The following is a 15,974-nucleotide window of genomic DNA, read 5'->3' as shown; positions in this document are numbered from 1 at the left end:
CCTCTCCAAAGCATCCACATCCTTCTGGTACTGTGGTGACCAGAACTATACACAATATTCCAAGTGTGGCCTAACTAAAGTTCTATAAAGCTGCAGTATAACTTGTCTATCCTTGTACTCAATGCTCCTTTCAATGAAGGCAAGCTTGCCGTAAGTCTTTTTTACTACCTTATCTACCTGTGCTGATACCCTCAGTGATCTTGCACACCCAGATCTCTCTGCATATCAATACTACGAAGGGTTTTGCCATTCACTATATAATTTCCACCTGTACTTGACCTTCCAAAATGAATCACCTCACATTTGTCCAGATTAAACTCCATCTGCCACCTCTCCTCCCATCCCCAGTCTGCAGCATAAATACCACTTTTTCCTAGCTGGTATCAGTTCTGATAATGAGCAACAGGACTTGAAATGTAGACTGTGTTTACTGTCTGCAGATGCTGCCACTTCTGCTGATTTTATCCAGCTCTTTCTGTTTTTGTTACACTTAACATATGTATAAATCTTTTCTCTGTAATAGGGATTAATGCTTATATCTTGTATAGGCTATCATGCATCCTTTGAAGCCTCGTGTATCACCTGTGAAGGGTATGATTTACATCCTTATCATCTGGATTATGGCTAGTTGTTTCTCCCTCCCACATGCTATCTATCAGAAGCTCTTCAAATTTGAATACAGGTAAATAATCAGAGTTGATATTCTCTGAACAAATCAATAGATTTCTGGAGATTAATTATGTCAAATTATCTGGAAATACTTCAGGAAAATCACATTGAAGTAGATAATCAGCAATAAGTTAATTGAACGACAGAGCAGTCTTGATGGACTGAATGGCCTACTTCTATTTGAATGTTGTGATGTTCTAATCTTGGTTGATGAGCTTGCTTGTCCTCTATAAATGTGAATTTGAATATATTGTATATATTTAACATCAACCTCAACTCAGCGGTAGATTGCAGACTGACGGCAGAGTATATGAAGCATGCTTAGCTAGAACAGCCGAACTTCGGATTTATGAGGCAATATTTTACCAGCCCTTTGAAAATGGATTACGACAGTTCATGAACTTGTGACAAAAACTGTTATGAGGGAGGTATAGCATCCTTACATCTAAACTTAATATTCTCAAAGGCAGTTGGCAGGGAGATCTTGTGCTGAAATGTGGTGGAAAGGTAATTAAGGCTATTAAGAAAGGAACTAACTGTTAATAAGCAGGGACTTTAAATGCTACAATGTGTTCATCGCAAAAATGGAGCTTCAGATCCTCACCGATTTAAAGCAGACAGTCAATCAGTGAGGTCTGTGAGAGGCCCTGGAAACTGAGTGCAATTGACTGTACATACGAACATACAAATTAGGAACAGGAGTAGGCCATTTGGCCCCTTTGGTCTGCTCCACCATTAAGAAAATCAGAACTGATCTAATTGTGGCATAACCTCTCATTCCCATCCTCCTCTAATAACTTTTGACTTCCTTGTTACTCAAGATTCTCTGTGTCTCTGTCTAAAGGATATTCAATGACTCTGCTAGTACCATTATCTGGGGAAGAAAGTTCCATGGCTACACTTGAACATGGACTGCTTCAGTCCCTGGGAAGTCACAAACAGAGCATTGTGCAGTCATCAATGAATATCCCCATTTCTGATGTTATGTTGGAGGGAAAGTTATTATTGAGGCAACTGAAGATACTCGGGCCTAAGGCAGTACCTTGACAAACTCCTGCAGTGATGTCCAAAGATGCTTGTTCTCCAATAACCACCAACCATCTTCCTTTGCACTAGTTGGTAGACATGTTCAAAGTCTATCCTTTTAACCTCTGTGGTAGTACCATGCAGCACAATGGAGGATATGCTCTTTGCGGAGATGTTACTTTGCATCCACAAGGACTGTGTGGTGGACACTCTTACTGATACTGTCATGGATATATATATCTGTGGCAAGCAAATTGCTGAGGATGAAGTTAAGTATTTTCTTCTCTCATTTTGGTTCTGTCACCATCTGCCCCAGACTCATCATTTAGGACTTGATCAGCTCCATCAATGGCAATGTTGCCGATCCACTTTTGGTGATGGATATTGAAGTGATTCTGTTGGTTTTACTCCTTTATTTAGATGTCATAGTGGTTTGATTCATTGGCTTATTGGGTCATTTCAGAAGATAGATAAGGGTCAACAACATTGCTGTGGGTCTGAAGTAGGGTAGGTCAGATCAGGTAAGGATAGCAGACTTGTAAGTGGCATTAGTGAACAAGATGATATTTTACAGTTGACAATGGTTATATGGTTGTCATTAGGCTAGTTTTTAATACCAGATATTCCAGATATTCTGAGCTTCATCATGGCAAATGGTTACCAGGAGGATGGAGGAAATGCTTCAAGGAATCCTTAAAGCCTTCCAGAAGAAATGCAATACATCACTGACCCGTGGAAATCTCTAAACCATGGCTGCCCAAACTTGAGAACAAGTATCTGCAAAGGTGGAATGATTCTTCAACCTAGGTAGAGGCCAAGCACAAAAACCAGAAGGAGCTTGCAGACATCCAAGTGTGCCAGCCACTCACTGCTTGAAATGCTACCTGCCCCAATATCGCAAGGACTATCTATGAAAAAAAATCCAGATATTTGTTGAATTCAAATTTTAACCACCTGCCCTGCTGGGAATTCAAACCCACTGGCCCAGACCTATAATAACTATGCCACTACCTCATCTCCCAGTTGTGTTATTTTACACCACTTCCAATGACAGACTGGACATCTCTTCTGCCTCTGACTATATTACTGATTCCAGAATGTTGCCCTACCCATGTGGCAGAGACTATTGTTTCTGGTGTTGGTGCCAGATCTTTGGAACTTTCTGAAGAAATTTCACCCATGATTCCTGATGGTCCTCAGTACTGGGGAATTTTGACACCAAATGTACTTGATAGAGATTGATTACTACAATTAGTTAACAACACCATTACTGTTGTATCGTAGTCCTATCTAAATGCATTCCTGTTGGTACTTTCAGTAGTCCTTGTTTTAAATTAAATCAAGGTCCTATCAGCTCTCTGAGATGATCGTAAAATATTGCAAAGTACGATTTGAAAAGAGTTCACCCAGTGTCCTAGCTAATATTTGCAGCTCAATGAGTATAATTGAAAAAAAGGATTGTCTGGTCATGTGCTTCTAATGGTGCAAATTGTGTGCCCAAATTGACTGCTTGTATTTCCATCCATAACAAGAATGACTGGAGTTTAAAAGTACTTAGTTGACTGTAATGGTCGGAAGAATTGAAGAATGATACATGAATTTTGGATTTCTACTAGTTATCTCTTTTCATTCAATAAATGATTACTTTTGAAGTGTTCAAGAAGGTACCAAAATTTATATACCATTTATACTCGCGTAAAAGTGAAATTTTTTGGACTATATTTTAAAGTTAAATTTATGGTGTTGACTACTACTTGGATATGACTTTTGGGGGGCTGCAATTTATGCTACAGTGTGAAATACCATATCATTAGCAGAAGCCCAGTTGATCTCTAAATGAATAAAGAAAAGAAACACAATGGATTACAGTAATTACCAGATAAAGACAATAGAAACACAAATAAATTAGTATGTTTTTATTTATACACACAAAAACTGAAGTAGAAATATGTACAGCTTTAAATTACAATTACATGGTACATCTTAAGTTAAATATGTCAAATACAAAAGTTCATTAAAATGCTGCAAAATCACACTGTTTAAAATCTTCAGCGCTGAATAAAGCTTCACAATCATCAGGATGAATTATACCATCATATGAATCCTCTTCATCTTCACTGTTCGTGGATAGAGGTAGCACAGCTTCTTCATCTATGTCATCCCATAGATAATTGTCCTCTGTACCATCCAACGCATTGAAATTCCACATTTCTTGAATGATTTGAAAATAGTGTCAGCCTTTATTTCCTTTCATGAATCAATGATCCATTCACAGGTCAGTGGTAGTGATAGAGCCTGCATACTGCCTCCTTTCATGTATGTTTTTCTCCATCACGCATCCAGTTAGTCCACTTCATTTCCTCATAGCAACATTTATGTACAGGAAAATACCTTGACTTACAAATGTTGATCTGTTATCTGTGAAGAACTAGGGTTGACTTTTACACAAGATATATGGAAAATTCCAGATTTTTTGGCTAAAAATAGAGGGTCAACTTTTACATGAGATCGAATTTTACTCGAGTATACACAATACAATATTCTCTGACAGCCATTGCTAATCCCAGACTATAATGTTGATAGTTTAGACAATATGATTAATTGCCTTTGTTTGATCATATATTTACTGTCAAATGAAAACATCCATTCGATAAAAAATATTTATTCACCAGAGACTTGCAAAACTAAATGAAAAACTAATTACTATCATCATAATAATGCTAGTAAGTATTTAGTCAACAGAATCAAATTAAATGTTCATAAATTTCTGGTCATTATGGAAAATGGAAGGAACCACGCAGCAGAACGTCCACAACATTGCTATAAGTTTCACAACACAATTAACATTGATTGATTCAGTTATTTTGAACCATTGAGCCCATTGATAATATCATCTTTTTTTACTTTACATTGCAGCAAAGAAAAAATTCGGAGTTTGTGTGTGCCAAACTTCCCAGAGCCAGCAGACCTTTTTTGGAAGTATCTGGACTTGGCAACATTTATCATGCTGTATGTACTTCCCCTTTTAATCATCACTGTCACTTACACCACAGTTGCCAAGAAGTTATGGCTTCGCAATGCAATTGGAGATGTGACAACAGAACAGTATTTTGCACATCGGCGGAAAAAGAAAAAGACAATTAAAATGCTGATGCTGGTTGTGGCAGTATTCGCTGTCTGTTGGTTTCCTCTGAACTGTTATGTTGTCCTTATTTCTAGTCAAACTATTCACACCAATAATGCTCTCTATTTTGCTTTCCACTGGTTTGCCATGAGCAGTACCTGCTATAACCCTTTTATCTATTGCTGGTTGAATGAGAGTTTTCGCTCAGAGCTTAAATCTCTCTTGAATATATTCAGAAGAGAACATGGAGTTAAGGAACACATACTTCCCTGCACAGCCCCTTCTTACAGGCTAGCCTGGCCTGAACGTAACAACTCCAAGAGGGAACAAGACCCTCAAAGTCTGCACTCCAACAGCAACATCCAATCAGGAAAGACAGATATTTCATCAGTTGAACCAATAGTTGCTGTGAATTAGATCAGGGAGTTCTAAAATTTTGCAATATTGTGCCATAAGCATATAAAAGTGGATTGGATTTTACTGTTATAATGATAGCTAAACAGTCAGAATTTGATATCATTCTTCTGTGAAACTGACAGCAGCCTTTGATGTCTGCACATGTGCAGTTAAACACTGAAATCCAGATGTTGCTATCACTGAATCCCCACTCTTCTACAGAGTGCAGTTTTAAAATCCTCACAATTCAAATTCACTGAATTGACATGAACCTTTGCATCAATAATTAGCATTATTATTCTTGTTGAAAACAAGATTTTGAAAAAGGTGCACAGCATACTATGTCATAATTACTGTTGAACAATCTTTCTAGCCCTGAAAACTAATTTTATATTTGAGTAGTTACATTCTGTTATTAAAAATTCCATGGATTTTTAAGAAAATGTTTTTAAAAGTTAGTTTATGACATTTATTTTCTATCTTTGTGCCATGTGTTTGCCTCATGTTGATTTTGTTTTCCATAAAATTAGAAAAAAGTGAATGATAAAACCTACGTATTATTTCCTGGTTTGCTGTCAGTGGACATTCTTCAGTCTGATTGGCTGTTAAGCCTGCTTGACGACATCATTGTTACTTGACATCAGTGATTTCCTATAGCTGGTATCATAATGAAATTGACAATTGCAAAAATGCTCCTTACATCTTCATGGAAAGCTTCATTTGGAGGTCAATGGTATGGGCTGGAACTACAATGATGTTGTTCCATCAGAATGTCATTGCACAGAATGTTTTGAACCCTGCTAAGAACAACATTGAGAATAGGTTCTTTTTCCAACTGCTATAGACACCAAAGTGAAAACATTTCTTCAACCACTCACAATTGACCATCTGAAGATTAAATAGTCTCATCGACCATAAATGCTAATGACCTTCACTGGAAATAGTATATTTAAGATGAAGACAGAATTATAATTGTTGTGACGCCTTTAATAGTGAACAAGTTCCTAATATACACGAAGAATGCCCATTCAGTAAAGAATGGTAAGGTTGATGAAACCTGCAGAATAGTCAGCATCTTAAAATTGAATATACCAATAATGAGAAGAATTAAGCAACTAACTGATATGTGCAGGATATAAATTATTAAAAAAGACAAACTGAAAGGGATCATATTTAAAAGTGACTTTGAATAGATCCTTGCATGTGTATAAGAAAGTAATGGAAAAACATTTGGATTATATTACTAATAATATTCAAGGAGCTGTGCAGTCACAAAAATGAAAATACAATGACAAATTATTTAATGTGAACAATTTACTGAAGTTTTGAACATGTCATTTAGTATTATAGGGTAAATGTTACAGACTTGATTTATCCTTCCTGCAAAGCCTCAACTATCAGGAGCTTACGTTGGGAATTCAGGCACAGATGTCACCAGGTCACATTGGATTTTCCATTGATTTATGTTAGCTGTTTGAAAATCCAGTGAAACTGATTGACCTCTAAGCTTGAATTTCTGGTACATGCTGTGGTCCACAAAGTTGTAAGTGAAAGTATGAATTTGTAGAGATTGCCCATTGCAAGCATCAGGAATTATATTTTACTTGTACATGATTACTGATTCCAAATTCCAAGAGTCTTACTCTGTTCTTAAATTTATTATAAATGTATCATCCTATACCCTTTCTTGTGTGCAGAATTTTCATATGGCTATTTTGTTAATTTATAAAACTGAAAATGCCTGTTGTACAATGAAAAAATGAATTTTGACCTCAGGCACATGATAGTGAAGGGTAAAAGCTGATAAATTAGCTACTTGAAGTATTCTATGTCATTCACGGATGATTTCAATGATTAGACATCAAAATGCCAATTATTATCCAGTCTGGAAATTGTGTTGGTCGATACAATAACATCGATACCCCTGTATAAGTGGAATCATTTTCAGAATTCAAGGCCTTATTTATTGTAGTCAATAATTCAAGACATTTGTTCAAGTTCTCATTTGTTAATTCATTGTCTAGGTTTTCTACTCATTTTGCACTTTGGCTCCTTCGGTGCTGTCAAATAATAAAAGCATTAAACAATGCCTTCTGTTTAAGAAATTTCTAATATTCCAGTTAAAATTAAAAATGAATTATAAGCATTATTCAATATCAATTTGTTCTTCAGTAGTGATGAGGGGGACATTTTTCACAACTTTGGCTATATATATGATCTAGGATCTCCCATTCATGCCTTTGTTATCTCTATTGCAATATACCTCTGGCCAACCTCCTGTCTGTCACACTCAATATACTTAAAGTCATCTAAGACTCTGTTTCCAAGTCCTAATACACTTCATAACTCATTCACCTATCATCCTTGTGCTCATTAATCTATACTGGCTTACAGTTAAGTAATGCGTCATTTTTAAATTTCTGAATCTTGTTTACAAATCATGTGAAATATTTTAAATGTGTTTTTATACATCAAGTGTACTCCAGGTGCAAACCCAAAAATATATGTTCTAATTAACAGCAGAATCTTTGAATTATCACAGTAGAAAAAAATAAACTTGTCCTAATCTCATGTGTTTTTCTTTTCCCATATCTTATTAATCCTTTTTCATTAACTAACTAACAAATTTATTCATAAATGTTGCCATGATTGCTGCCTCAAACACAAACTGTGCAATATGTTCCACAAAATCAGAACCATCTGTGTAAAGCATTTCTTATATTCTGGGTTGAATTTTCCCATTTTTGGTAAAGTGTTTCCCTGAATGAGATTCACGGTGGGCAGTCCTCCATGTTCCACATTGACTTTTCTCCTTCATTTCATCTCATTAATTATCCAGTTGGTCTCTTTGGCACCCATCCTGTGGAATCATGCATTAGGAGAGGTGGAAGTGCTCGCTGCTGCTGCTGCAACTTTGTGATGTTCATGCCATTGGTGCTGTATTTAATTTTCAGCTCCACACCATTTCAGATGCCACAACCAGGAAGATTCCCTTACACAGTGGTCTTGCACTGTTATGTTTTTTCTTTTAATTAATTCATGGCAAGTGGGCATTGCTGGTCCCTAGTTGTCCAAGAAGGTGGTGGTGAACTGTCTTATTGAATGTTGCAGTCCATGTGCTGTAAGTATATACCAATAATGCCACTAAGGAGGGAGTTCCAGGATTTTGACCCAGCAACATTGAGGTAATGACAATATATTGCCAAGGCAGGATGGTGAATGACTTTTGTATAGTGTCACCATTTTCTGGCACAATCTTAAAACACAGAAAAACAAATCAAAACCATAGAATATAAAGGCAGAGAAATGAAGAAATAAAGAAAAAGTGTTCAACTTTACAGTTCTTATTAAGTGCTCCACCGTGGGCCATGGGCCACGGTCCTGGTGGCCAGGCACAAATTGCCTTTGCTGCACCGCAGCCACTGGAATGAAAGTTGCCACTCTTTGGCGCCATCTCGTCTCCATGTCCTCACCACCATGAGTCTTCGATGGACCTCACCAATGCAGAGACCACCAATGCTGCTGACGGCCCAAACTCAACTTTATCGCCAACACGTGTCCAGTTTGGGCCCACCTCATCAGTGCAGCCGCTGCTGATGCCACTGTGTTTCATACTGGGCCCAAACTCACCTCTGCACCCCCCTCCCCATCCATTAATCTGAAGATGTGGATGCAGACGTTGACGGGAATCCAAATTTGCCTCCACAGCAGCAGCCATGAGTTGGAACTAGGACTGTCTTGTCAATGCAGAAGCTGCTGGGATCCCAAACCCACCTCTGAGGCTGCTGCTATGAGACCGTGCTGTTGGGCTTATTCCTGTCCGCACTGCTGGGCTCACTTGAGTCTGCACTAGGCTCACTCGCCACCTCCGATGCCATTGCCATGACCAGGCGCTTTAGCAAGAGGTAAGTAAAATAAAAAGAAAAAAGAAAGAAAAGACTGAGAAAAGAGAGAAAAAGGAAGAAAAGAAATGCTGACAGAATGGACGAGCCCTGGCCTGAGAAGTACTACTCCACCATTGTACTTGAAGGGGAACTTGGTGGGGTTGCAGCTATGTATCTGCGGTCTGTGTCCTGCTACATGGAAGTGGTTGTGGTTTCACAGATCATCATAGAATCCCTACAATGTGGAAACAGGCCTTTTGGCCCAACAAGTCAACACCAACCCTCAGACCATCCCACCCAGACCCATCCCCTTATAACACACCTAATTTACAATCCACCTAGCCTGCAGATCTTTGGGCTGTGGGAGGAAACCAGAGCACCCAGAGGAAACCCACACAGACAGCTAACCATTGAGCCACCGTGCTGCCCTTTGGAAGGTGCTGTCTAAGGAGCCTTGATGAATTGCTGAAGCACATCTTGTAAACTAGACACTGCTGCTACTAAGTGTCAGTGATGGAGTGAGTCGATATTTATGGATGTGGTGCCAATCAAGTATTACTTCTGAGGTCATGACCAAGAAAGGAAAGATCACTCTCAGTGTAGTCAACGGGGACTTTGAGGTGACGGTTGACAGTTTGGTGTAGAGGAGGGCCATCCTTTTACCTTCTGACCACCAAAGGAAACAATGTCACTAGACTCAGCCTTCTTGGATTGGGGCAATGGTGCGGATCAGTGCAGTGTCCTAGGTTAAAAGAAATGCCCAGCACATAAGGACAAAGGTGAATGATCCTCTGTACCCCACAAGGGTAAATGTGATCATTTTCTGTCTGCTACTTCAGAATCACAGGGCCAGCACTCACTCTAACTTGCTTACTGAACACCTCTCAACAAGGCAGCACGGTGGCTCAGTGGCTAGCACTGCAGCCTCACAGCGCCAGGGATCCGGGTTCAACTCTACCCTCAGGCAACTGTCTGTGTGGAGTTTGCCTGTTCTCTCCATGTCTGGATGGGTTTCCTCTGGGTGCTCCAGTTTCCTCCCACAGTCCAAAGATGTGCAGCTTAGGTAGATTGGCCATGCTAAATTGCCCGTAGTGTCCAGGGGTGTGTAAATTAGGTGGATTAGACATGGGAAATGCAAGGTCACAGCGTAGGGGAATGGGTCTGGGTGGGATGCTCTTCAGAGGGGCAGTGTGGACTTGTTGTGCCGGATGGCCTGTTTCTACACTGTAGGGATTCTATGAAGGCTCATGGACTGCAACACTCACTATTGCATACTGAATATCCATTCTATGTCTCTCACCCATCTTATCCTCCTAAACTGCCACACCTTGCTGTTCTAGAACATAGAACATAGCACAGTACAGGCCCTTCAGCCCATGATGTTGTGCCAAACTTTTACCCTAAACCCCTACCTCCACCCCTACCTTATACTATAATTCATATACTTATCTAATTGCTGCTAAAATGCCCCTAATGAGGCTGAATCCTCTACCCTCTCCGGCAATGCATTCCATGCCCCTACCACTCTCTGAGTAAAGAACCTACCTCTGACGTCTCCCCTATATCTACTTCCACTCACTTTAAAACTTACTCATTCACTGAGGACAATTCACAACCTTTACTCTCCCACATCTTCAGTATTGTCGCTTCCAGCCACTTCCATCGCACACAACCCCGTTTGTCTCTTTGCAGGAAAACATGTTTCCCAACTGGGCAGAGAGAGCAAAGACCAGTGGAAGGGAATTGGCAGACATAAAGCTCCTGACCCACAATTTGGAGGAAATGCTTGATTTGGCTGGAAAAGAATGTGATCACCAAGTGGGAATGCAGAGACCTCAATACACTCCATTATGCCGTGCTGCATTGCTCTCCCTTTGATGCCGCATTTTCAGCCCACCCAAGCTTTTAGCTTTTTTAGGCAACTAATTCCCTGTCCTCTCCTATGCTGGTGCTAGGAGGACTCAGACAATCTTAGCAAAGGAGAAGGAAACACAGGAGACTCTCTGGGATGGTGTCAAGCTTGTTGGGGTGTTGTTGGGGCCGCACGCATCCAGGCAAATGGAGTATTCCATCACACTACTGACTTGTGCCTTGTAGACGGTGGTCAAGCTTTGGGGAGTCAGGAGATGAGCTATTCGCCACAGTATTCCTAAGCTCTGACCTGCTCTTGTAGCCATGCATTTACGTAGTGAGTCCAGTTGAGTTTCTGATCAATGATAATGCCCAGGATGTTGGTAGTGGGGGATTCAGTGATGGTAACACCATTGAATATCAAAGCGCAGTGGTTAGATTGTCTCTTATTGGTGATGGTCATAGCCTGGCATTTGTGTGGCATGAATGTAACTTGCCACTTGTCAGCCCAAGCTTGGATATATTCCAGATCTTGTTGTACTTGGAAACGGACAGCTTCAGCGACTGAGGAGTCCTAAATAGCACTGAACATTGTGCAATCATTGATGAACATCCCCACTTTGGACCTTATGATGGATCATTGATGAAGCAGCTGAAAATGGTTGGTCCTAGCACACTACCCTGAGGAACTCCTGCAGAGATGTCCTGGAACTGAAATGACCAACCTCTGACAACCATGACCATCTTTCTATATGTCAAGTAGGACTCTATACCACTGGAGAGTTTGCCCCTTGATACTATTGATTCCAGTTTTGCTAGGGATCATTGATGACACACTTGGTCGAATGTAGCCTTGATGTCAAGGGCTATCACTCTCATCTCACCTCTGGAATTCAGTACTTTTGTCCATGCTTGAACCAAAGCTGTAATCAGGTCAGGAGCTCAGTGACCTGGGCGGAACCCAAACTGGACTTCCTGAGCAGGTTATTGCTTAGCAGGTGCTGCTTGATAGCACTGTTGATGACACCTTCCATCACTTTACTGATGATCAACAGTCATCTGATGGGGTGGTAATTGGCCGGGTTGGATTTATCTTGCTTTTTATGCACAGGACATACTTGGCCAAATTTCCACATTGTCAGGTAGATGCCAGTGTTGCAACTGTACTGGAACAGCTTGGCTATGGGAGCCATGAGACTTCATGGGATCCAGAGTCAATGTTGAGGACTCCCAGGGCAACTCCCTCTTGACTGGATATCACTGTGCTGCCACCTCTGCTGGATCTGCCTGCTGGTGAGACAGTACATATCCAGGGATGGTGATGGTAGTGCCTGGGACATTGTCTGTAAGGTATGATTCCGTGAGTATGACTATGTCAGACTGTTGCTTAACCAGTCTGTTTGATAGTTCTCCCAATTTTGGCACTAGCCACCAGATGGTAATATAGATGACTTTGTGGGGTCGACAGGGCTGCTTCTGCTGTTGTCTTTTTCAGTGCCTAGGTTGATGCCAGGTGATCTGTCTGGCTTGATTTCTTTGAGATTTTGTAACAATTGGTACAACTGAATGGCTTGTTTGGCCATCTCAGAGGACAACTGAGAGTCAATCACATTGTTATGGGTCTGGAGTCACATGTAGGCCAGACCAGGAGAGGATGGCAGATTTCCTTCCCTGAAGGACATTTGTGAACCAGATGGGTTTTTCCGACATTTGACCATGATTTTTTTTTTAATTATCAAATTCAAATTCCACCATTTGTAGTGGCGGGATTCGAACCTGGGTCCCCAGAACATTATCTGGGTCTCTGGATTAACACTCTGGTGACAATACTACTAGGCCATCACCTTTCCTTGTTTTTGCCAAGAATTTTAAGGACGACAATATGTTACAGTCTTGTTCTCCTCCTCAACTCCCAACTTACTCACATGCTAGTTGTCACAGAAAACCAACATGGATAAGTAAAACACAAGTTATGCATGCTGAATTTAGTTTGTAGTTTTTGAAGCAGTGACTGTATTATTGAATGTCTATGAGTATTATTTATATGAACCTCCAGAAGATATTTGATAAAGTCCCTCATGAGAATTGTTGGCTAAAGTTGAAGCTCATGGCATTGAAGTCTAATTATTGATCTGGTTAGGAAATTAGCTGAGTGGAATAAGACAGAGTAGAATGATGAATAGATACTTTAACTAACAGGATGTTTGTTGTGCAGCTGAAAGTATAACATTACAAAATGGTATTGACATATTAACTGAAAAAAAAAGTCATGGCAAATGCATTTACATGTAGGTAAATCTGAGATTATTCATTTTGAACCATAAAAAATAGAACAGGTTACTTTCTCAATGATGAACAACTAGAAAGAATGTATGAATGCCCAGATACAATAATCATTAAATTCTCATGAACAGATGTGGAAAATAATCAAAAACATTTATGTACTATGGTCTTATCTAGCTAAAGAAGTAGAATGCAATGATAGAAGACATGCTTAAGCTTCACAGAGGCCCAGGTAAATTACACCCAGAGTACTTGCAGTAGGCCTGGGTGAAAAGATGTATTGACTTCAGGCAATACCAGAATGATACCAAGACTCCAAAGGTTAAAATGTGCCAGGATATTACACAAGCTAGTATTGTATTCCCTAGAAGGTTAAGGGGTGTTTCCATTGACGTTTCAGGATATTAGAAAAAGTGGGGCAGTTTCAGAAAAACAATTCCTGCTGGGTTGGGAAACAGGCCCTTTGGCCAAACACATTATTGCTGACTAGGTTTTCTAAACTGAACTAATCCCATTTGCTGGCATTTGGCCCATATCCTTTCCTATTCATGTACCTGTTCAAATGTTATCATTGTACGAGCATTTACCATTTTCTTGGCAGCTCTTTCCATATACGCACCAACCTCTATGTGAAAATGTTACCCTTCAGGTCCCTTTTGTTTTGTAGTTTAGTTTTTTATTTTTGAAATTCCCTGCCCTGAGGGAAAGACTTTGGCTATTCACTTTATCTATGAGCCCCCATGATTTTATAAACCTCTATAAGGTCATCGCTCAGCCTCCTATGCTCCAGGGAAAAAAGCCCCAGCCTATTCAGCGTCTTCTAATAACACAAACCTTCCAGTCATGGCACCATCCTGTAAACCTTTCCGCACCCTTTCCAGTTTAATAACATACTTCCTAAAGCAGGGCAACCGGATTCGTATGCAGTATTCCGAATATGGCCTTATTAATGTCTTGTACAACTGTAACACGATGTCTCAACTCCTGTACTGAATGTTCTGACCAATGAAGGCAAGCGTGCAAAATGCCTTCTTCACCATCCTATCTGCCTGTGACGCCATGTTCAAGGAACTTTATATCTGCATCCCTAGGTCTCTCTGTTTAACAACACTCCCTAGGGGCCTGCGATTACCTGTGTAAGCCCTGCTCTGTTTGTCTTACCAAAATGATAAACTTGCATTTATCTGCAATAAAATCCTTTTGCCATTCCTTGGCCAACTAACCCAGTTGTACTCTTAAATAACCTTCTTCACCGTCCACTATGCCACCAATTTTGGTGACATCCACAAATTCACTAATCATGCCTCCTATATTCTCATCCAAACATGGCAAATTAAAAAGCAGGGCCATATTGGTTTCAGAATGACAAAACAAATCCACAAGATCTCTTATACTAAATAGTAAAGTTATTTATTCATTGTAAAAACATGACTTACTAATGCTATGGGCCAGACCAGACCCTCTCAAAATATTTTAAGAAGGTAGCCTAGACTCTAACCTTTTCTTATTTTAAAGTTAGATGTGAAGTGTGTGCTCCGGATGTGATGCGACTGGTCAAACTACTCAACATTAAGCAAAACACAAGTTAATTAAACACTATAGTTAAAATATGAACAAAAGAAAGAGGGACTTAGAATAACAATTATTGGAAATTAATTGTTCTAATATAGTAACATCCATAAACAGACCCCTTGGCAAAAAGGTAAATTCAGACACAGATTCTTAAATGCAGTTGTCCAATCCAGGAGAAAACAACATCAAGAGAGATTTCAGAGGAAATAGCAGAAGAATCATTTACTGAAGCTTCCAATGCTTCTGGGAATCTAAACAGCTTCTGACTGTTACAGCTAAAAAAAAACTAGAAAGCCTGGTCTATGAGAGCTGGCCACATCCCTTCTATTGTTCCAACTGTCTTTTTCTAACAAGCCTAAAGGCCTCCTAAGATAGTTACTTAAGCCATTTCCATTAGCTAGTTCAACACCTCTGCTTTTATGACCTCTCTTCAAAAAAACCTGGACAAAATAACCTTCTTAAAGTGACAGCATCGTCACACCTTCTCCCTTAACAAAAGGAACCATTAATGTAGAAAGATGGTTTCATTTTAAAACTGTTAGTGGTACTCTATTAGTACACTACAATACATATACATTATATTGACTTTAAGCACGCAAACATTCACTTCTATATTTTATTTCAGTTCGTTTACTCCCGCCAATTAACATCTCCACCTTTCTTCATCAAAGCCACGACAACGCATTGGCAATTACAGATTATCATCTTACATGTATATAATTTTCAAATTGAATGGCTGCAATAATAAGCTCCATCTAAACAGTCTGGATTTTTTATCCTTAAATTTCTCCAAAATCTTTAATGGGTTATGATCAGAATATATAATTGCCTCAGACACAAAACTGGCAATATAAATGTTGAAATATTGTAACTCCAACACTAAGCTGAAGGTTTCCTTCTCAATTGTGGAATATTTCTGTTGATGAGTGTTCAATTTTCTGGAAAAATACCTGATAGGTCTTCGTATCTTCTAATCGTGTTCTTGTAAAAGTATAGCACCGACACCCAGATCACTCTCATTGATAACTACCTTGAATGGTTTTGCATAATTAGGTAGGGCTAACATTGGGTCAGTTGTTAACACAGCTTTCAGGCTGTCAAATGCCCTCTGACAATTCACCATCCACTGAAACTTCCTGCACTTCTTCAATAAATCAGTCAGTAGAGAT

The 15,974-nt window shown here is 39.6% G+C and overlaps 1 protein-coding gene across 1 annotated transcript in view; it reads left to right on the top strand.

The window, feature by feature from the left end:
* LOC109932656 (G-protein coupled receptor 83-like) overlaps nucleotides 1-7,497 on the top strand; it is a 12,812-nt gene extending 5,315 nt beyond the window's left edge. The window contains exons 3-4 of the mRNA XM_020531801.2: nucleotides 549-682; nucleotides 4,612-7,497. Of these exons, the coding sequence (XP_020387390.1) occupies nucleotides 549-682; nucleotides 4,612-5,236 (759 nt within the window). The 3' untranslated portion in view covers nucleotides 5,237-7,497. The remainder of the gene's footprint in view (nucleotides 1-548; nucleotides 683-4,611) is intronic.
* Nucleotides 7,498-15,974: the final 8,477 nt, after the last annotated feature.

The sequence above is a fragment of the Rhincodon typus genome, chromosome 6 (genome assembly GCF_021869965.1).
Source record: "Rhincodon typus isolate 14 chromosome 6, sRhiTyp1.1, whole genome shotgun sequence".
In the NCBI taxonomy this organism is placed as follows: domain Eukaryota; kingdom Metazoa; phylum Chordata; class Chondrichthyes; order Orectolobiformes; family Rhincodontidae; genus Rhincodon; species Rhincodon typus.
This window is presented reverse-complemented; position numbering and strand designations above follow the sequence as displayed.